The 22,101-nt window shown below is 41.8% G+C and overlaps 1 protein-coding gene across 4 annotated transcripts in view; it reads right to left on the bottom strand.

Annotated features, from left to right (window-relative positions):
- Positions 1–2,101: 2,101 nt before the first annotated feature.
- The window catches only part of CEP152 (centrosomal protein 152), a 53,351-nt gene continuing 33,351 nt past the window's right edge, over positions 2,102–22,101 (bottom strand). For 3 of the 4 annotated variants that reach the window (XM_014606063.3, XM_014606062.3, XM_059714654.1), the window contains 11 exons: positions 20,139–20,330; positions 19,208–19,477; positions 18,375–18,506; positions 16,500–17,150; positions 12,330–12,504; positions 10,742–10,903; positions 6,685–6,775; positions 6,488–6,594; positions 5,548–5,704; positions 3,969–4,072; positions 2,102–3,708 (listed from right to left, as the gene is read on the bottom strand). In XM_014606063.3, the coding sequence (XP_014461549.2) occupies positions 2,663–3,708; positions 3,969–4,072; positions 5,548–5,704; positions 6,488–6,594; positions 6,685–6,775; positions 10,742–10,903; positions 12,330–12,504; positions 16,500–17,150; positions 18,375–18,506; positions 19,208–19,477; positions 20,139–20,330 (3,087 nt within the window). In that variant the 3' untranslated portion in view covers positions 2,102–2,662. The remainder of the gene's footprint in view (positions 3,709–3,968; positions 4,073–5,547; positions 5,705–6,487; positions 6,595–6,684; positions 6,776–10,741; positions 10,904–12,329; positions 12,505–16,499; positions 17,151–18,374; positions 18,507–19,207; positions 19,478–20,138; positions 20,331–22,101) is intronic. The other variant, XM_019477870.2, reaches the window with a different exon arrangement.

Here is a 22,101-nt window from a genome sequence, read left to right as displayed (position 1 = left end):
TGCTGCCCCTTGACCATCCAAGTGGCCCTCCTCTGGACCCTCTCAGTGCTAGCCACATCCCTCTTGAAGTGCGGTGCCCAGAACTGGACACAGTACTCCAACTGTGGCCTGACCAGCGCTGCATACAGGGGAAGGATCACCTCGCTGGACCTGCTTGTGATGTATCTGTAGATGCATGACAAGGTGCGGTTAGCCTTACTGACTACGTCCTCACAGTGGCAGCTCATGTTCATCCTGGAGTCAACAATGACTCCAAGATCCCTTTCAGCCAACGTGTTGACAAGAAGGGAGTTCCCCAGCCTATCAGTGTGTTGCTGGTTCCTTCTCCCTAGATGCAGCGCCTTGCACTTGTCTGTGTTGAATTCCATCCTATTCTCATCCGCCCACCTCTGTACCCTGTGTAGGTCTAGCTGGATTCTGTCTGTCCCCTCCAGGGTGCCCACCTCAACCCACAACTTGCTGTCATCAGCAAATTTGGACAGCGTGCTTTCCACACCCACATCCAGATCGCTGATAAAGATGTTGAACAGTACAGGCCCCAGGACCGAGCACTGGGGGACTCCACTGCACACATCCCTCCAGGTTGAAAACAACCCATCCACCACCGCTCTCTGGGTGCAACCATCCAGCCAATTTGCCATCCATCTGACTGTGTAGGCATCAATGCCAGTCACCAAGTTTTTTTAAGAGAATGCAGTGGGAAACCATGTCAAAGGCCTTCTTAAAGTCCAGGAAGATGACATCCACCCTGACACCCCCGTCCAGGGACTTTGTGACCTGATCATAAAAAGAAAACAGGAACGAACGAACGAACGAAGCCATGTTGGTTGCCCCTGAGCATTACCTCTCCTGCTGGGCCCTTGGAGGTGTGATCCTTGATGATTCTCTCAAAGGTCTTCCCAAGAACCAAGGTAAGATTGACTGGCCTATAATTGCTGGGGTCCTCTTTTCTCCCCTTCTTGTAAATGGGGACCACATTGGCCCTTTTCAAATCCTCTTTACAGGAGACTATTGTATGCCATTAAAAAAACTTCACGCATGTTCATTTTCACTCTTAAGAGTCTGAAAGAAATTGTGTTTTTATATCAGGTTTCTGCTGCAGTAACTTTGTTTCCCCACCTTTTAGTACATATGAAAGGATATAAATTCTCTTAATTGCTTTAAGTCAACCTTGAAAAATAAGAGAAATCCAATTCCAGGACGACTGTTCCTCTTCCATAGCACTACTTTCTTGCTTTTATTATTGCAGGCATTTGTGAGTGGCAGGGGGGCAGAAAAGATATGTTCAGGTGTTCATATTTTAATTGCCCTTTCTACTACCCAAAGTCACTTATTGGTACATGTCACTGTGAATAGTAGTATCTTGTTACATCCTCATAGAAGTAGGCACCTAGTCAAACTGCCATTTCACATGTTTTGCAGAAACTGAAATTTGAGGCAATTCTTGCAAAACATGGTATTCTCTGCAATTTTCAGCTGAATCACTGGGGGTAAAATAAATAAATTACTGAAAATAAAATGCTGCCTCCCAGTAGGAGCCAGCAGTTCTCATGAAAAGCAGTTAAGATGGCAGCTGCCCACTTCTTGCCCTTACTTAGAGGACTGCCCATCATGTGGCCCCGGCCCCCTCTGCCAATTGGCAGCAAGGGGCAAAACCACACCAATGGCAGCCCTCTTGGCCAATCAGCAGTGAGAAAAGGGGCTGACACCGAGGATCTTTGACCAATTAGTGACATGAGGAGGGCTCACCATGAAAAACCAGAAAAATGGTGGTAGCTCCCTACACATAAGCAAAACAGCAAGAGCAGATGAAGCATGTAGCAAAATTCCTGTTTTCATGTAAGTAGCCCTAGAAATAAAAATAAATGTGAGCAAAAAGATAAGTTAAACACAGATCAGTCTTAAAAGCTTTAAATTTCAGAAGGTTAGAAATTCATTGGGGGGGGGGGGAGAGAAAGTCTTTAAAAAGGAAGTATTGGGTGTCAACAGGAATATTACTAAACCTATAGAATGAGAACCAATTTAGGAAAGAAGGTTGCAGCCTATTTAAGGAAGTTCCGTGCCCTAGGTACAGAAAGAACTAAGATCTTTTTCCTCCCCATCAAAAATGAATGACTTTTCACTGTATTCAAGAGGAGGACATACTTAGAGTTTGATTCTGGTTATAATACATATATACATAAAAATAAGCACACATTACATTTGCATAAATTTGTATCTACAAATTACAGGGCTATCCTGCTTACAGGGATCTTTCAAGATGAAATGTTTGGATATCAAACAAGTTCCAAAACACAGCACTAAAATCTGAAAGGAACTTCTGTATCAACTTTTTTTTAAAAAGTGACCACAAATGAAAGTAGTTTTATTTTTAGATAAATAAAAATGTGACATTGCACTGCAAGCCAATCTTGAGGTATAAAAATAGATTCTATTCAACAAGCTCACACACTTACATAAAAAATAATGTACACAACAAAAGCCAGATGACAAACAAAAACCTACATCAATATTTCAATTAATTTTATACAATTTGTGTGTTCATACAACAGGTCGAGTCACGCAACACAGAACGGACAGAACCCACACATTTCTAATAGGTTTCCCTCACACCACCAGTTTCCATTTAAATATATTCTTCTAGGATAAAGAATTACACACGCTAGTCCAAGTTAGCAAATGGACTATCAAAGCCACTATCTTGCTGAAATGATTTAGCATCCGGCACTGCTTTTCTTAAATGTTGGTTGTGGCCTTTTCCTACATTTGAATATGGTATCACACTGACTTGTACAAGTGCAGAACTGGCTTCAGAAATTTGGTATGAAGTACACCCTGAGTTCACATCTTGATGGTCTTTACAGTGAAGCGAGTCTCTGTTTTTTGCACCGAGAATCTTGGTTTCATGACTACTAAGTTCTTTACAAAAAGGTCCAGTATCTTCATCAGAAAACAGACTGGTCATAGAAGACTGTTCATAGGATCTGAGTTGTGCCGATGTATTAGAGTTTGTTTTCTGCACAGGATACAACAGGCATGTATCACCTGTTGCACTATCCAAATTTAGGCTCCCACTAATTGAACTCCAGTCAGTGCAGCCTCCTTCATCCCTTACTGGGGCTTCTTGAACATCAAAATCTTGAGTCCTCTCAGATGCAGTCTTCCAATTTCCATTTGGCTGGTAACATTTAACTTCTTTTAATGCTGGTCTTTCATTCTGCCTTTCAAACAGTATAGGAGATGGCCTAGAGTCGGAAAGGCCATTTATATTGCTGGATATATGTAAGTTTCCAAGCTTCATTTGAGAAACACATGTGGGTGCCTGCTGAAGTGCTGTAATGCTAGTGGCATTTATCAGGCCTCTGTCTGTATTTGAAACACAGACAGTTTTGTTTCTTCTTTCATGTTCATAAGGGTGAATTTCTGACATGGCATCTCTTGGAGTATCAGCTAGTTGTTTAGCAGTGCTCCCATTCTGGATATCCGAAGTCATTCGTCCATGAAGCAGAGACAGTGTTTCAGCCTGTGCTGCATCAAGCTGCTGTCTCAAGTTATAAGGTACACGTTTCTGAACAACTTGATCACTAGCTTTTTTGGCAATACTTCTGCCACATGATTTGCTTTCCATATGGGTTGGCCTACTCTGATGCATGTAATTCCTTTTTGATTGCTCAACTCCAGTTGGCAGTTCAGAATTTAGTGGCAGGACTAGGAGAGGAGAGAAAAAAAAAGGGATTATTAAAGGAAACGTTAATGTGGGAAAAGTATCAGTTTATATAAAAAGCTGTCAATAATAGTGTAGTCAAATCAAACTGTCCATGCTTTTGCTTAGTTTATACCTTCAGCTATGTAAACCCTGGCAGAACACAGAACATGCATTTCTCTCACTGTGCACCTACATTTTCATTACCAAATGAATGAAACCTGTAAAATGAGAAGGAAGGGAACCAGCTTTTGTTCCAACCTACCGGAGTGGGTATTTTTGCTCTGGGGTGTATTCCGAACAGGTGTTTCAAGCACTTTAGCCATTGTTGCAAGCTTGCTAGCAGCGTTCATGATTTTCTTTTCAGCTCTGTTGAAAACCCCAGAACATTTCAATATAAAAATCATTGTGAGCTTTTCCTATGTTATTTTACTAATCCCATTGATAGCAACCCTTAGATCCATTCTGCTTCAATTAGCTGGATGTCTGTTAAAAACAAACAAACAAACAAACAAACAACCTACAAAAAACCTAGAGGGAATAAAATGAATTCATTTTTTGAATCTATATTAGATAAAAAGTAGACCTAAAATGTTCACCCTGATTCCTCATTATGGCAAAATACTATCTTTGGCTTTCAATTCTTACATATTTATTTTTAAACCCAGGATGTAGAGAATTTATTTTAATACTAATTTTATTTATTTTAGGACTATTTTAATAATTTATTTTAAGACTACATAGACCAGTGGAAAAGCAGTAGGATTAGGACAGGATATGAACTCTGATAAAGATGAGATGTTTCTTAATCCAGATGATAAAATGAGGCATTAAAACTGTAAAAATGAGTAATTCAGCCACCATACAAATATTTCAGAGAAGTTGTATTAGACATCCAAAACAATCCTGCTCCTTCAGTTGGAGACTTTGCTCCCCCTTCAAGTAAAGCCTCCAATAAAACCAGGGAAATAGACCCGCTGCTCCACCCCCTCCCAACTCTGCCCTGAGTCGCGAGTCCCAAAGCACCTCTGTTTAAACATTGGAAGTCTCTTAATATGTAGAAAAGTGCAAGTCCATTGCCTCCTCCCACCTCCTTAACAAGTCCTCTTTAAAGGAACATATAGTTCCTCAGAGATGCTCAACTGCTGGGCAGTCATCATGTTTTTTGTTTTAGCCTGCTTACTTAAAGGAAGTTTTCTAGAGCTAGAAGGAACTTGTTTGGAAATGGCTCTCTATTACAAAGCTCACTAGAGAGGAGAGACTAAGGGACCTGAACCTGTTCAACCTCCACAACAGAAGGCTGAGGGGGGATCTAGTGGCCTGTTACAAACTAGTCAGAGGGGACCAGCAGGCATTGGGAGAGTCCCTGTTCCCCCACGCACTACCAGGAGTGACTAGAAATAACAGCCACAAGCTGGCAGAGGGTAGATTCAGACTAGACATCAGGAGGCGCTACTTCACTGTCAGGGTGGCTAGGATCTGGAACCAACTTCAAAGTGAAGTGGTGCTGGCTCCAACCCTGGGGGTCTTTAAGAGGAGGTTAGGCGAACACTTTGCTGGGGTCGTTTGACCCCAGTACTTTTTCCTGTCATGGCAGGGGGTCAGACCTGATGATCTGCTCAGGTCCCTTCCGACCCTACCTACTATGAAACTATGGGAGGATGCCAGTTGCATTAAAGAACCTGCACCAACTATTTTTAAAGTGGACCCCACCAGAGTTTGTGGGCAAACAGGGTCTTTGTGCTCTAAAACTTCAGGGTGCATAACTAGTGGATAATTACCCAAGGGTTTTATTTCTTTTTAATAATAGTGCAATTCTAGTGTGTCTATGCATATTGACTCACCCTTCATATTTCCCATGATCACTGAGAAGTTGCTGAAGACAAATTAAGTAGTACTTGCGCATTTTCCGGGCAGTCTCCTGGCGCTCCCTTAAAACCTCTGCTTTAATCATTTCAGCTGCTCTCTCTTTACTCTCGTGGATATAGCGAAGCATGTCACCTGCACAAATACACTGTGTTAGTAGATTTGCACAAGGACAAAAGGGCATGGGGAGATATGCTAGAAGTGTGGCAACAGCATCATAGCTGGCATTCAACAAACCCCTACAGCCAATTAAGAAATAGTATTTGATCTAGTCTTCCCTCACCTAAAAGGGATGAGGACCAAAACCTAGTACATGGAATGTGGGTAAATAAGATGAAGGAAATTAAGATTTCCCTTGGGACAACTTCTTGGGGAAAGGAAGAACTGGGGAGAATTATTTGCTGGCAATTCAAAGGCATAAGAAACAAGAAATTCCCCAATCAGGAAGCCCCACAAAAAGCTTTTCCCATTTATAGTAACAGCCCAGCACAACCTCTACAGGGCTAGATTCCACCAGCCTCACTCAGGTTGTGTAGCACACCATAGCTGTACGTATAACAGCATATTACCAAGTAAGACTGGCAGAATCAGACCTATGCTAGTTGCAATGAGAGGCCAATTCAGCTTCTCACATTCTCTTTTTTCAAGTTAAAGTTTACCAAAGACCATACATACTCTGAGGTACAAGAGCATGATATTAGCCATTTGGAATGCAATAAGAGAAAACAGATTTTTTCCCCCAATAAAATTTATATAAATTTGGGCTGTAGGGAGGAGAAGACATACTAGGAATCAAGCTTAGTTCTTCAGCATACACTCATACATCAGAGACTCAGATGCCCGTACAAACCAGCTGATGAGAAGAAATTGTTAGTTTTGCAGATGTAAAGCTTTTAGCAAAACCTCATTAGCACTTACTCTTAATTTTGCCCACAGCTTTAATGTACTGAGCACGCATTTCTTCCAGTCCTTTCAGACCATCAAAAGATGCACAAGGTTTTGAAATGGCCCCTTCAGACAATGACCTAAGAGGCACACAAATCACATAGTACCTTATAAGTACTAGATCAACAAAATGACTTTTGGAATTCAGTTTGTTTGCACTTTTGAAATACCTGGGTGGGGTGTCGCACATTCTCAGATCTTTGAGTTTAGTCTTCATCTCAGAGTTTTCTTCCATTAAAGCCTCCAAAACTCTTTCATTTTCTATTAAAAAAAAAAAAAAAAAAAAAAAAAATGGATTACACACACACAAAATACACACCTCAATCTGCATTTTTTAATCCAACTGAAGTTCATCCTAGGTTATGTAAAACTGCTACCTCTATTTTAAGAAGTTGGTATTAGGGAAGCCATGATATGTACTACCATCACAATGACAAATATAGAGGAGCTCACCAGACCACTGAACTCTGAACATAAAAGCAGTGGCACCTTCACCAATTCAATGATGGTATACAGAGTTTTTTTGAGCAACTAATTTCTAATCTCAGCTGGAGGCAGAGCTGCAACACATGTCTTGGAAAGTGTGAATGTGGGGTTGGGGAAGTGCAGGGTGAGAGTGGGAGGCAGCATTGCAGCAAGTCTGTGTTGGAAAGTGTTAGGGAAGAAAAAGATCGTTTGCATTGTAGCAACTGAGGCTTTTTCTGGACAGAGAAGGAAAATAAATTAGATTTTATACCCCCACTGGCAATTTTGACAGCCACCAGCTAAGATTACAAATATATATTGAAGCCTAAGTTCAGTTTGCCTGTGCAGTGTATTTCATTTCCATGCATACAATTCACTAACACATCATACCAGGCCAGGTCAGTATGTGGCCTTTTGCTTCCACTGTAGCAAAAAAATCACTTCTTTGCATACTGGTCAAGTACACAAATGCTTAAATGCACAGCATTTTTCAACACCACTTTGTAACTTAATTGTACTCCAATTAAATGCATAGAAATGGGAGTAGCTGTCCCACCAGAAACTGATGGGAATTTGTCTTCTTCACACCTTCTGTTGGAAGCCTTGAAAAATGAAGGAGGATGGCAGCCTTGAAACTGACAAACTCATTGTTCAAGACCAGTAGTATAACTGACTATGAGGTACCCTTTACTCATTACATTTAAGCTGATTAATGAGTCAATTGTGGTATAAATTGTCACCCCCAGACCAGTGCAGGGGGAGCCTAGGATCATGATGAGTGATCCCCCTGCACCAGAAAGTAGAAAGGACACGATTGTATTCCTAGACACAGACCAAGACAAATCTCCCAATTGGATCATAGATAGACACAGGAGGGACACCAGCCCACCAGCTGTTAGCTCAGACTTAGTGAAAGGGCACTTGGACGGGCTGGATGTATTCAAATCAGCGGGCCTGAATTAACTTCATCGAGGGGTGCTGAAGGAATTGACCAGTGTCATAGCAGAGCCGCTGGCATGGCTGTTCGAACACTCATGGTGCTCTGGTCAGGTCCCAGAGGACTGGAAAAAGGCCAGTGTGGTCTCTATTTTCAAGAAGGGGAGGAGGGAGGAACCAGGAAATTATAGGCCAGTGAGGCTCACCTCTATCCTTGCGAAAACTCTGGAAAAAATCATTAAGCATCACATTTGTGGGAGCCCAGCAGGGAAAATAATGCTGAAAGGAAATCTGCACGGATTCATTGCAGGTAGATCCTGCCTGACTAACCTTGTTTCTTTTTATGACCAGGTCACAAAACGCTTAGATGCAGGAGTCGAGGTACACGTTATCTACCTAGACTTTAAGAAGGCCTTTGATACGGTATCACATTCTGTTCTTGTAAATAAACTGACAGGCTGTGATGTAGATGATTACATGGTCAGCTCGGGGGCAAATTGGCTTAGGGGTCGCACCCAGACAGTGGTGGTGGATGGGTCAATATCAACCTGGAAAGATGTGGGTAGTGGAGTCCCATAAGGCTTGGTCCTTGGACCAGTGCTATTCAATGCCTTCATAAGTGACTTGGACGACAGCGTGGAGTGTTTTGTGACTGCTGTTAGATGCCCTGAAAGTGACATGAGCTAGTCTAATTTGGTGCTGCTAATCCCACAACACTAACAATACTGCATCCTAAATCAGCACTGCTGCCATTAAGTTCACATGAGCGCACATTTCAGATGAGCAGAGCTGTCCCTAGGGATGTGCCGGCCTGGGGCATATCAGCCTAAGCAGAGGGGTGGTGAGCGGCCGGAGCTGGCAGTTCTCGGCTGCGGCAGCAGAGCCTATGCGGCGCTGACCATGGGGCCCCCCAAAGCATGGAGGGACAGGGACAGCCCTGTAGATGTGAGCATAGTTTCAAGACTGAAAAACAACTATGTGCTTCAAAGTGTGCTGTACTATAAGCCAAATTTAAGATAGCATGCATCTGAACAAGCCAGCAGTCTTTTGATCTGTACCTCCTTATTCGGCACAGGTTGACTTCTGCAGGTGAAACGTGTGGGGGACAGACAAAGGCTGAAAGTTACAAGGTTCATACTGTAGAACTACTGGTTCTGACGCAGGGTGTAAAAATAAGTGATCAGCGGCTCTTACAAGTCAATGCTGGAAGTGACTGTTCTTCTGGGGTGGCCAGGGCCATGTTTTCAGCTCATGGTTACAATGCATCTATCAATTTTTTTTACAAAATGGTGTTAAACCTATTAACACAGTCCATTTGAGTAATACAACTATTCCACACAAATGGGTAGGCTTTTAGATTGATATCTAATTTACATAACTTCTGTAGGATTCAGGAGTCTATTTAAGAACGGTATTTTAACTGAAAGGCAATATGGTGAACACAGACACAAAGACAGCATTCACTACATTCAACACTTTGGTAGAAAAAGTCTCTTTAGTGTTGGGAATAAATGAATCAAGCTCTTTAAAAACCTAGGCACCCTACTAGTTAACAAAAGACTAAACGACTTTCAAGGCATGGGCAATAAAAGAGATGTAGCAGCAAGGGAAGCTTTCCCAAATTGAAGATTCAGGAGTAGATCAAAACATACAGGTCCCAAAAGAGAAGGATCAGAATAGTGGCTGAAAATACTTTATGTACCACAATGAATGTGTTCTCACTTGGCATGGTACCTCCTCCTAGTAGATGCTTTTTTTGCAAAAAAGCCAAATTATTATGGACCAAAATCTTCTGTAAAGAATTGTTGGAGATGTTTCCTCTGGCATCTCTAGACCAATAATGGTGGATGCCAGGCACAGTAAGGATAAGGGATAGATCAGACCTACCCAGTTCAATGCTCTCCCTCTAGAATCCATTTCTGCCACTAAGTGACAGAATACCAGGCTAGACAGACCACTGGTCTGACCCAGTCTAGACACTGAAGAGTTTCTGTCTACGAAAGTTAGCCTGCACGTTTTTAGATACACAAATGCCAGGACTAGACAAAGAACCAGGCCTTGACCCTGTAAATCACAAACGTGTTAGTGAAAGGGGTGAAGGACCACAACTGATGTGCCCACAAATGCTTCTGCAGAAGACTAGAGTTTACTTCCCTTTGGGGAGCACCACCAGGCATTTCATAGAAACATTGGCAGCAAACAGGTCTATTAAACAATTTCTCCTTTTTAACCTGATCTAGAACTCAACTATTTGACTCGCATTCCTGGGTAATTGAGCTCCTGCTCAGCTAAACCATTTGGCTACCTAGAAGATAGCCTGAAATAATATCTATTGTAAATTGCTTCTTTTTTTTTTCCTTTATATTTTTTAAAGAATGTGCTTACTCAGAGCACAGAACTGAATCAGGACTTTGACTTCTCAACTCTTCTATCCTGTTGGCTAGCACAGAGATGCACAGTTAATGCAGTGGGAATGTCAAAGACCTGAGCCTACTGGATACAGCACTGAACTAAGACAGACTTGGATCCTGTTCCTGCTCAGCTGGTTGCCCACTGAGTAACCTAGGCAAACCACAAATTGAGGCAAAGAAAGACAACTCCCCCCTCCCAAACTTTTGTGTGGACTACTTTGAGATCCAATGAAAAGCACTATGAAAACGTCAGGTATCATTGCACTCCCCATATTATAAAAGTAAACTCAGTAGGACCAAGAATCGTTTAAGTATCTACTATTACCGCTGTTGAAGATACAGCTCAAAAGACAGATCACAGGTAAATTTCTGGAACCATATCCAAAGCTTTGTTTAGGAGAATGAATATACTAACCTTGAATTTGCTCAGCCTTAGCTTTGTGCTCCCTTACTGCAAGCTGGAGATGTCTACAGGTTTTCTCTAGCTTCTTTTTTAGATCCTGGCATTCTCGCTCCTTTGTTTCGAGGTCTTGGCAACAGCATTCACAGGAAAGGTTCCTTTTCTTACTTTTCTGATCTGCAATAGTAATTATGGCAAGTTAGACATCCCCCTCTGAGATCAAGAGAACCAAAACCAAGCTTCCCATGTTCAGCTTTTTTACTTGGTCTTTTTTTATCCTAGGAACATACACCCTGTACTTATCTAATTTAAATTGTCATAGGACACTACAGACCATTTAATCCAGTTGTCATCTCTGAGAGAACCTATAAGTCTTTGGGCCTCCCTGCCAGTCTTGAAGGGAGCCATCCCAGTAGGGCCTAAAAGGAGGCCTATCAAGCTGGACAGCAATGCAGGTTTTGGAATTATATTTTTTTTCAGTTGGAGCCAAACAGGGGTTTTGGGGAGTCATGTCAGGGAGGCACTCCCAGCTGGGAAGGATTGCATGCAGCTTAGTCTAAGTTAAGAAACTAAGAATCTGAATTACTTCCAGAAGAGAAAAACGCTATTTTCTATAGCCAGCATAGGGAGCTCGAGAGCCAGAAGAGCTATGCTCCTTGAACTGTTTTGTGTTTAAAAAATGGTTTGTTATTTTGGTGTTGAAGGAATTCAAGCCACATTACAGGCATAGGGCCAGAGACTGGGATGGGTTTTGTTACTTTGTATTCTTTTGGTTGCAGAAGGATTCCAACTATAAACACAAAGCCCCAGAGACAGCTGTATTCGTGACCAAAGCCATCCATGTTTCTCTTCAGCTACACAGGCCCTGGCCCTGCATAGAAGTACTGTAGCCCATACTATAAACCTAAATACTATAAAAAGCTCGCATCATGGAGCAATAATGCCAAAATCTTTCCAAAAAAACCTAAGTAACTCCACTGTCAAGAATGACAAATTCACCCTGAATGACAAAATGTGTTACCCAGAGTCAAGGGCACATGTAGTTTGACCTCCAGAGCATTCATTTCCCCACCCAAGATGAGTAAATCCTGAACTCATCCTTGTACACATGGTATTCAGCAGGAACCTACTTCTGAGAGGCAGTCCATGTATTATAAATTGACTTATCTTATCCATCTGAGCCCCCTAACAAGCTATTTGAATTCTGAGGCAAGTACTGCGGCTGTCTTTGCCTCCGAAAAACATGCTAGAAGATTGGCTTCAAACTAGAAGCCCTGTAATATTTAGTAGTTAAATGCCATTACTGAATCAGTAACTACAGACCCTGCATTACCTAGCCACTGCAGCTTTATTGTTTCTAATGGAACGAGTTTGTGCAGTATTAACTCAGCTGGGGGGGGAGGGGAGGGGAAAACATCACACTACTACGTTACCCTCCGTCTATTTACTAATTAGCTAATTATATTAACATTGTAGTTTCAAAGTCACCAGGTACTAAGTGTTAAAGGTGACTGGCTTTTAAACCAGATTTAAAAAAAAAAAAAACAACAAAAAAAAAAACCACACTAATTTTGTAAAAATTAGATAAAGAATAAAACAATACCTTTCTCCATTTCAGTCTCCTGCAAAGGCATCTGACTTCTCATTATTCTATGTATTTCAAGTTGGTGTCCAACATCATACATGGGTGGTCTTGCCTTGTCACCAGTTTCTTCTTCCCCACTTATCATGCAAGAACACACTTTTTTTTTTAAATTACTAACTAAATCTTCTTGCTTCTGCAATTGGAAATCATATTAGGAATACCCAGTAGTAATGAATCCCTACTACATATAATTACACATTTATGATGCGTTCCTCATTTAAGTGAGCCATCGTCTATTAGTGCCATTTTTTGTTACTTTTTTTAAAGTTCATCCTATATAGCTACACACTTCATTATCATTTTTAAAACTGCTCATTGGCTATCCTTTTGCTTCATCTTTCTTTCCGCCAGCTTACAGAAATGCTTGTTTTTTCTAATCTGCAGCAGTATTACTACTGTGCTATTTTGTCAGTATTTTCAGTAAACATTGTTAGTCCTTAATATGGCAGAACTAAACAACATGGGGAAAAAAAAACTGTAGCTATTCAAATATGTGCCTAGTGGAAAGGAGTCTTGGATCCCATTTATGAAGTTCCTGCTTAACTGGAGGGATGGAAAAAAAGACAGCAAGAAGAAATTTTATTTTCTGGGTTATAGCTGTGGCAAATAAATTGCTAAGTAATTGCAAGGAGCTTACGGGATAGTTAGATAAAGTTGCTCAAGCAGTGAGGGTTTTAAAGTTTAACAGCACGCTAATAATTACATTTATTGCCCAGTAATAATTATCAATTTGCCAAGAACTTTCACTAAGGGCATCTACTTCTGGCTGTTTAGATCAGATGCGCCAAGAATACCTCCCAACTCTCTGCTTAAATCAAAGAAATATTTTATAACACCAGAAATGTAAAGTTCCATTTGCTTGTGGAGAGAGTAAATTTTAACTAGAGATGGCTACTGGCACATTTAGCTAACAGCCTTATGACAAGCAGTTCCTTCTTGAAGGGATGAGTGCAACTTGCCAGCAGCTGTATTTTTCCTGTTCCTGCACCACTCCTCACCTGATAAATGAGGCATTCTTAATAATTCTGGGACTTAGTGAAGTTCCACTGGACCACTCCCCAAAAAATAAAAACTTCTGCAAGGATGGGCAATGTACATTGCACAATAGGCATTTGTCATACAACAGAACACAAATAAGAAAAAGCTTATTGACAAACCATTGAGAGTTTTATGTAAGCATTGCAAAATTTTGCTTTTCCATTACTCCTCTAATAGACAAGCAAAGTATTTTTCAGGATGGAAATACTTGTAAAGCAAGTTTTTACTGTCATCAAGGAGAAACTGTACTCTGTCTGAGAATAACTTTCCTAGTCTGCAATGGGTAATTTGCCATCTCTATTATTAACTGTCATACAAACCTAAAATCAGGAGGGGAAGAGGAAATGAGTTTTCCTCACCATTTGAAGGTCATAAGTAATAGAAGATAAAGAAGAGTTACATAGCTATCAGTAATAAAAACAAGGTGTTATGGCTTTTTCCAAACACACAGCACATTAGAGCATGGAAGGAAGGTAAGATATCGGTTTAGCTATCACTTGCCAAAAAGAGCAGTTGATCAAGTAAAAATGGACCCCAGAAAAAAAAACAACAAAACTTGTTGATAAAGCATTGTAATCAGTGCAAACATTATACGATGGAATTTCAAAGGATTAGACATTGCGTCTAATATTAATCAGAGATTTTACAGCAGTGTAAAATTATATCAATATAAATAATCCAAGTTTACAGTGGGATGAGACCAAAATATGAACATGCTACAGCTGTAAATGCTCTGATTCAATGTGACAGCAATGGTAACCCCTTGACTGTGAGCCAGAATGATCCCCCTGTGGCTATTTATAGTTTATTTTATACGTTACATTGTAACCCTTAGAGTGAAAGTTACAGCAGGAAAGAAAAAGGATACAATGTTTTGCTCTGCAATTTAAATATTTTGGTTAAAATCAATTCTCAGTTATAAATATAAATATACAGAGATCAGCTCAGTGGCAGCTTTATGGGCATAGAGAGACAGTTTGGCAGGCAAACATTTCATCCTGTAAACCACCTAACCCGTTCTTTTTAAGTTTGTAAAGACTAATATGGAGTTTCCCAGATTAAAATCAAGTTGGTGGCCTTACAACAGGGGTGGGGAAAATGGCAGATCTGGCTGGTGGCTGGACTCCATTTCCCAGCAGCCTCTGCCTGTGCAGCTCCTGGCTGGTCTACATGGAGACCCCAGTACGGGGGTTGCAGAACCAGGGCTCTGCCCTGGCCCCGCACTGTCACGGATCCACTGCTCCTGGGATCTTCAGAGAGACCAGTCAGGAGCCATGTTGGCAGGGCACTGCTCTGCAGCCAGGCCAGGATCTTGGGGCAGTGACAGCACAGACACAATCCACTCCCTGCACGACCCTGTGCTCATCACAGGGGTGCGCGGGCAGTGCACTGTGGCTCTGCCCCGGCCCCGCGCTGTCGCTACCCCAAGATCCAAAGGTCCCCCCAGCCCCGCCCTCTTGTCTAGCTCCTGCCCATAGCCCCAACCCAGCTGTACACTGTGCCTGCACAGGTCCCACCCCCAGCAGCTGGTGCAGGGCAGACGGGCCAGGGGCTGGGTCCAGTGGTGGCAGCCAGAAGGAACTGCCACCTCAGCGGAAAGTGAAGGCTGCTGATTGGCCCAACCCAGCCTGTGGGCTGGACTTTGCCCCTCCCTGCTTCAAAGCATTCTAAGAAATCCATTCCCAAATTTTATCCCCAAAAAACTCACTCACATGCACAAAAAACAAAACATTAGATTAGTTAGCCAGATCAACAGGGATCTGGGTTTTCTCTTCACATTGGAAAAAACCCGGATTTTCTCCTTTAAAAGGAGTAAAACGTGGGAAACGGTGGGTTTCCCCTTGCAGGCTGGCAGAGTTCCAGCATGTAAGAGGCCAGGGGAGCAGCAGGAGACCGATCCAGGCAGGGGGCAACATGTGCGTGTGCGCATGTACACATGCACATGACCACCAGGCAGCCTGGACAGCAGCTCCTGCAGGTAAGATGGCGGGGGGAATTAAGGACCCCATAGTAAGGGACGGAGGGAGTTGGACAGGGCTGGGGCTGCTGCCTAGCCCGGATGATGGTTGGGGCCCACACCCATAATGCGCAGCTGCAGGGCCCAAGCAGGGAGCAGGATGGAGCCGTGAACAGCTTGTCTGGGGGTCTGGTTCCCTGCCACTGCATGCACTTCAGAGCAGGGGAGGGCACAGGGGCACATACCGCCCAGATCTGTGCGTGGAGCACAGGCAGGCTACCCGCTGCAGGCTCAGACTCCCCGCCCTGCTGCCCTGCCCTTGGGGCCTCCACAGCCCAGAGGGCAGATCGGAGCCAGGCAGGAAGGTTGGTGCCACTGCCATGAGCCAAGCACCGCCATAGCAAGGCACCCCTTGCCTGCCCAGCAGCAGCAGGAGGAAAAATTCCATACCACCACTCCGGCAGCTGCGGTGCACAGAGGCTGCCTTGCCATGATGGTGTTTGGCTCTTGGCAGTGGCACCAAGCTTCCCCACCCCACTCTGCCCTGCCATGCTGGGTCTTGCCCACTGGGCTGCAAAGGCCCTGTGGGAGAGGGCAGAAGGGCAGGGAGCCCAAGCCCTCAGTGGGCAGCCCACATTCACCCCTCGCAAGGGCTCTGCTGCTCACAGGGAAGGGGAAGCAGGGCTCCATGCTCCACTCTGCTGCAGCAGCTGCAGCCACCTCCCAAAGGTGGCAGCTGAGACTCAGCTACTGCTGCAGGCGGCAAGAGGGCCATGGACCTGAATCCCTGGCCCCATAGCTCTGGCAGCTGGGGAGTAATAGATTTTGGGTTTTATAAATCAGAATTTGCAAAATTTTTCAAGGTAGAGAATTTGCAATTTTTAAACAGAGAAAACCAGGATCCCTGCTGATCACAGGCTGGAGTATTTCACTCAGTTACCCCTGTATGGAAACTAATAAATTACGTTTAACTAAAGCACCTTTTCCATAAGAGGCAACCAGTCACACTATGAAAAGCATGAAGAGTCAAAGAATCCATGACTTCCCTTGCTAGTCTACTCTGATGGCTAAAAATCAAATCTCATTGTTAAAAATGTTGATAGCTATTGCTTTTCATTTTACAGAAATATTACCTCTCTCCATTCTTGCTTGGCTTTTTCTAGAAGTGCATGAACTGTGCCTCTATATACCTTTTCCAGGCATGTCTTCAGCCTCTCTTTATATTGGCAATTTAACTGCCCGGGGATACTGGAAGAGTTATCCTGCTGAGAACACTCTTTATTTGTGCTCTTGACTAGTTCTTCATGGATTTCTCCTAATAGGTGCTCAAGTTCAACTAGAATTTTTTCTTTATGTTGGTGAATTTCCTCTTGGAGTCGTTTGGTTTCCTGAGCTGTCCATTCTCGTTGCTTTTGGTCTAGATATGACTTTATTTCTGCTTCTTTTTGAGCAAGGAGTTCATTTTTCTGCTTTACAAGATCATCCTTGGCTGTTGCAAGTACCTCCTTGATCTTATTTCTGTGATCATCTAAGAATGAACGGTAGTCTCTCTCATTTTGTTCCTGTATTTGGAAGATTTCTTCTTGTTTTTCTTTGTTACATTGAGCACGGGCCTTTGCTACCTCTGCTTTAACAGTTGCCGGGATTTCATCTTTCTTGATCTCCAGTTCCCTTCTGAGAGAAATTATCTTCTCTTCAAGCTCTTTGATTCTTGCTCCAGATTTCTCTGCATTTTCAAGTTCCTTCTTCCATTTCTCTTCAGCTGCTGAAAGAACTAATGATAGCTAAAGAATGAAAAATGTATTAAAAAAAGACAGCTTGTTAGCAAACTCTTAAAAAGATTTCCATGTTAATTTGGCAGTTAGTTTGCCATGGCCACATAAAATTAGTGGTACGGCAATGAATAATAGCAAATAATATGTTAAACAACTTGAAAATGCTGATGTGCACACTCAGTACTGTATTACTGACTAGTATGTGCAGAGTGTCTTTCCTCCCTAAAGAATATGATAGCTAACTCTGCTGCAAATGTAGAGATAAGGCATGAGAGAAGCATTGTATTAATCCGATCTGACCTCCTGTGTAACACATGCCCTAGACTATCAACATCCTTCTTGAACTGCTGACACCAAAACTAGATACAGTATGCAATAGTAGTCAGTTGCAAATCACCAATCCACAGATATAAATGTCCCTACCCCTACTGAAGATTCCCCAGTTTACACATTCAAGGATCATATGAGTCCTCATGGCACACAACATTCTTTGTTTCCAGGTGTTTAACTTTATTTCGCCAGACTGCAATAGCTTGTCTTTGCCCAGCTAACAAGCAATTCAGCCCTCTGCATCAGTGCCCTAAACTTTCGGTCATATCCCACTCCTAAAGTTCATATCATTTGAAAATTAGGATTGTTTTCTTTCAAGTTAATAAACATAAATTAAGAGACCAAGAAAAGAGGTATGCTGGACCTCACCAGAAAGACAGTTTCTCAAGGATGACTTGCCATTTGCAATTATAGTTAACCAGTTTTAAATCCTTTTAATGGGTTCTGTGTTAATCACTCCAGTTTAATTGAAATGTTGTGTAGTACCAGATCATACACTTTAAGAGAAGCCTAATTATATTGTTAGCCCCATTTAAAATTCTTATTCTGCAAAAATACAAAGGCTCAAACTAAGACCATTGTTCTTCCCACTCAAAGAATTTTACAGATGAGTCTGGTCATTTTAACAGGGATTCCAATAACAAACTATTTGGCTCTGGCTTCCCAAACTGCATTTAGTGCTTTAAAATTTTCTTTAATTTTCACTTTAAGGAAGCAGGAATCTCACTGCAATTTCCAAACACTTCACTAAGGCTGCAGTTCAGTAAAGCGCATATTCACTTAGCACACGCTGAAGTGCTTTAATAGATCAGAGCCCAAATTAGGACGCTAAACTGTTTAGCATGCTTCCTCCCTGCCCCAACCAAAATAAGCCAGTAAATTCACTCAAATGCTCTCTGATACCTGTTTTGCTGCTTTGATTTCCTGTTCCTTCTCCCACTTATCTCGTTCTACCTTTAAATTTGCTTTGTACTCTTCAAGTTCTGTTAATTCTTGCAGCCATTTGGCATGAGCTTGGGTTAAAGCTGTCTCTACCTATAAATGGGAAGAGGAGAAAGAAGAGATCATTAAAATCGCCAGTGTTTGTGAAAATGCAACTACATTTTCCATGTGAAGCAGTACAAGACAACTGAAGTTCAGTTGGGATTAACAGAAAATAGCATGCCAGGGTTACAACCTCTTTCTTTTCTTTTATTCCAATTTCCACAGCATTCTCCCACTCCAGATTTACCAAAACAGGGAGCATTAACTAATCAAAAATACATCAAGTGTTTTTGCTCTGTTCAGGAACTCTCATAACCAACACATTTCTTTAATTATGTTATCAGGCTTCACAAACAGGTTAACTCTAACGGCTAGAGAACCACTTTCCCCGTTAGATCTTTTACAAAGCTTTCAAAATATCATCAAAATCCATCAGTTTCTGTTAAAATACAAGCACATGAGCTAATGAACAAAGAGGGAAGTTTCAATTGTATATTTTGAGAATTTTGAAGGCAAACAACTTTTCAGGGGATTCAAGTTGCTCAAATAGAATTAAAATGATTTTATAATTGCTTTTTGTACTTACCAAAGAAAGGGGCCATTTCTCAACTTTTTTTCATCTTGTGTGGTCATTTACTGACCAGTGAGTTAATAAGCAAGGATACTGCCATTCTAATTTGGTACCATTTGACACACTTTTGGGCATATTTTTAAGTGCAAAGGTCAGACAAACAGTGTTAAACATCTATTACCTGGCTGGCCATTGTTTCACAATGCTTCCTCTCCAGTTTTGTTTCAAGTTCTTTCAAGACTTCTCCAGCCTCTCTCTCTCTAAGCACCTCCTGAAGTTCCAGTTTTTGTTTCTCAAACAGGGACATCGCAAGAACAGTGGATGCTTCACATGCAGCATTTAATTGGTCAGTTTGGCTACCACAATCTTTGAGTTCAACTATAATTTTCTTAGGTTCCTCAAGTCTATGCTTCCACTCTCTTCCTATTTCTACAATGACTTGTTCTTTGATCTATATTAGGAGAAAGACTTTATTTTAAAATAAAGAAACCCAGAAATATCCAGGAACTACAATTAGTGCCGATTAAAAACAGTCTCCATTTCTGCGTACAATGCCAAGGGAGGAAGGGAGGGGAGGGTGGAGGAAAGGAGTGACACTCACACCCAGAAAATATGAAACAGCCTTCATTTCTGAAGGATTCTTAAGTTTCTTGAGGGATTTCTTATCTCATTAACATGATGCCATTAGCATTAACGTGGTCCCATTAGCATGCTCAAAATAAACTAAAGTGTGTGATCAAGTAGTGAAGGAAAGAGTCCTTATGCCACAGGTTTAACAGAAGGAGAGACAGTACCCGAAAAGTGTGCATGGCTACTAAACAAAAAGTAAAGGAAAAAGTGCAAGTATATTTATTGTGCTCTTTACATGCAAATTTAAAATTATTAAGGCTCAATTTTGAGACCTGCTGAGTCTCTGCAAAGCCCACTGACTACAGCTCAATACTTCTCTAAGGATTAAGCTTTGAGACAGGGCCTTGGCAACATTGATTTTATCCAAAGCTATGACAAAAGGTGCCATCCAAGGATATGCCCCCCCCCCCCCCCCCCCCCCCCCACATCCACTCAAAGTTGATTAATACACTTCTGTATTTCAATTCATGCAAGCCCCACACCTTTTTTTTCTCTTTTTCCCATTGGGCTCTGGCTAATGTAACTTCAATTTCAACCTGTTGCTTTGTAACAACTTCTCTCTCTTTCAGCCACTGGTTTTTTGCTGCTAAAATAGACTTCCTGCATTTTTCTTCTAATTCAGTCCTCAGGCAGTTAAGAGCATCTTCTTTTTCTTCCAACAGCTTTTTCTTGAGCTAGGCAAAATTTAGAACATGCAACTGAACAACTTCATACCACACCACCACTCGGGGCTGATCTTTCAGAGCTTTCCAACTACAGCTCTCAGAAAGCTGCTCCAAAAAGAAGCAATTAAAGGTATGCAAATATATCTGACTAATATTCTAGATCCTGTCCAATGGATCAGCAACATCACGTTAAGAAATTTGGTTCTTGATAAGGAACAGCTGTTTTATAAATGTGACTACTGTACAAAGGGGGTATTGTTCTACTCAATATTGGTGTTAATCGAAGTATTTTGGAGTTGCAACTGTTTTCCAAACTTTATTAAGACAAGCTAAACAACACAGACTCTTCTAAGTTAGTACATATATGGCAAAGCAAAATAAAAATATATCCTATTAAAAACAGTTAACCTTAAATCACCATCATTATACAAGAACAGAGTTTGCTTTCAGATTATGTGGAATTTGCATAGCTGAAAATTAGTAAAAAATATATATTATTGCCCTATGTGCCAAACAAGTTTGACACACAAGAAACTAATAAAAAAAACCCTTATGCTACCACTTCTACACAGCGGGTATTAACTGCACTAGACAGGACTGATGTGGCAAACAGACAGTTTCTGAAATCAGAAGTCTAACCTTCCTATTTATTGTGGGACAGCTGTGAAGAGAAACCCAATATATTACCAGCACAGTGAGACATACGCTTGTTAAACTCCACTGCCCCCGCCCTACTCCCTGCTGCGGTTAGAAAAGGGCCTCGCTGCTTTCTCCTCATCAGCAGGGAAGCTAAAACTACGATTTTAAACATGGCACAGTTTTTGCCTCCCCACCAGTCAGCAGCAAACAGCAGGGCCATCTGGGGCCCCTCAGCCAAATCAGCAGTGGGAGGGAAAAAACTGTGCCATATTTAAAACCACAGTTTTCGCCTCCCTGCTGATCTGGAGCAAGCTGCAAAGCAGGGCCCCTCTACCAAGCAGCAGGGGAGGAGTCAGGGAACCTGCAAAATTCAAGGAGCCACAGTGCACCCCACGTCTGCTGTGAATTCAGTAGGACACTAGGAATAACCTTAACAGTAAAAATGCATGCCATCAGTCACTGATTTTGGCAGGTCCAAAATCTGGTCTATTATTTTTAAATGAAAGCTCTCAACAACATAACACTTAAGGCTTGTCAGGTTTCCAACCTAAATGAACATTTGGGAAGAGGCAATTACTTAAACCAAGTTTTCAGATGCATGATCTGCTTAAATCATGTGACCTACAGAATATTTCTAGGTGGTCCAGATTTTAACTTGTATTTCAAAATGAGGGCAGGCTTCACAGTTGTCAAGCAAACTTCTCATACGTGAGTACTGTATATGTCTAAGCAGAGCGGTCTACATGCCTAAGTCTACAGACAATTTCAAAAGCAATGATCTCCACTATATCCCATTACTTCTGCTAGATTATCAACTTAGAAGTCAAACAACAGCAATCAAGAGTCAGCATTAAAATCAGGATAAGAAGTGCAGAACAGAAGAGAAAGACAGACTAATGAAAGAAAAAAAAATTAAAGGGCAAGAATAGCAGTACCTCTGAAAAGCAGCAAATCCCCCCACCTAATCTAGAGCATGACAGTACACTAGGAGTAAACAGATAGGTAAAGTGTAGACTCTAGCCTTTAGGTAGTAACTATGGTTTCTCTCTAGAGCAGCTCACAATTAGCATGAGCTGCAGGCCAACTTTGGGATTTATACTCTGGCCTACAGACAAGTATATCCACTTAGTGAATCTGACAT

The sequence above is a fragment of the Alligator mississippiensis genome, chromosome 11 (genome assembly GCF_030867095.1).
Source record: "Alligator mississippiensis isolate rAllMis1 chromosome 11, rAllMis1, whole genome shotgun sequence".
Lineage (NCBI taxonomy): Eukaryota > Metazoa > Chordata > Crocodylia > Alligatoridae > Alligator > Alligator mississippiensis.
Note: the sequence above shows the minus strand (reverse complement) of the source record. Positions and strands in the feature narration are given on the sequence as shown.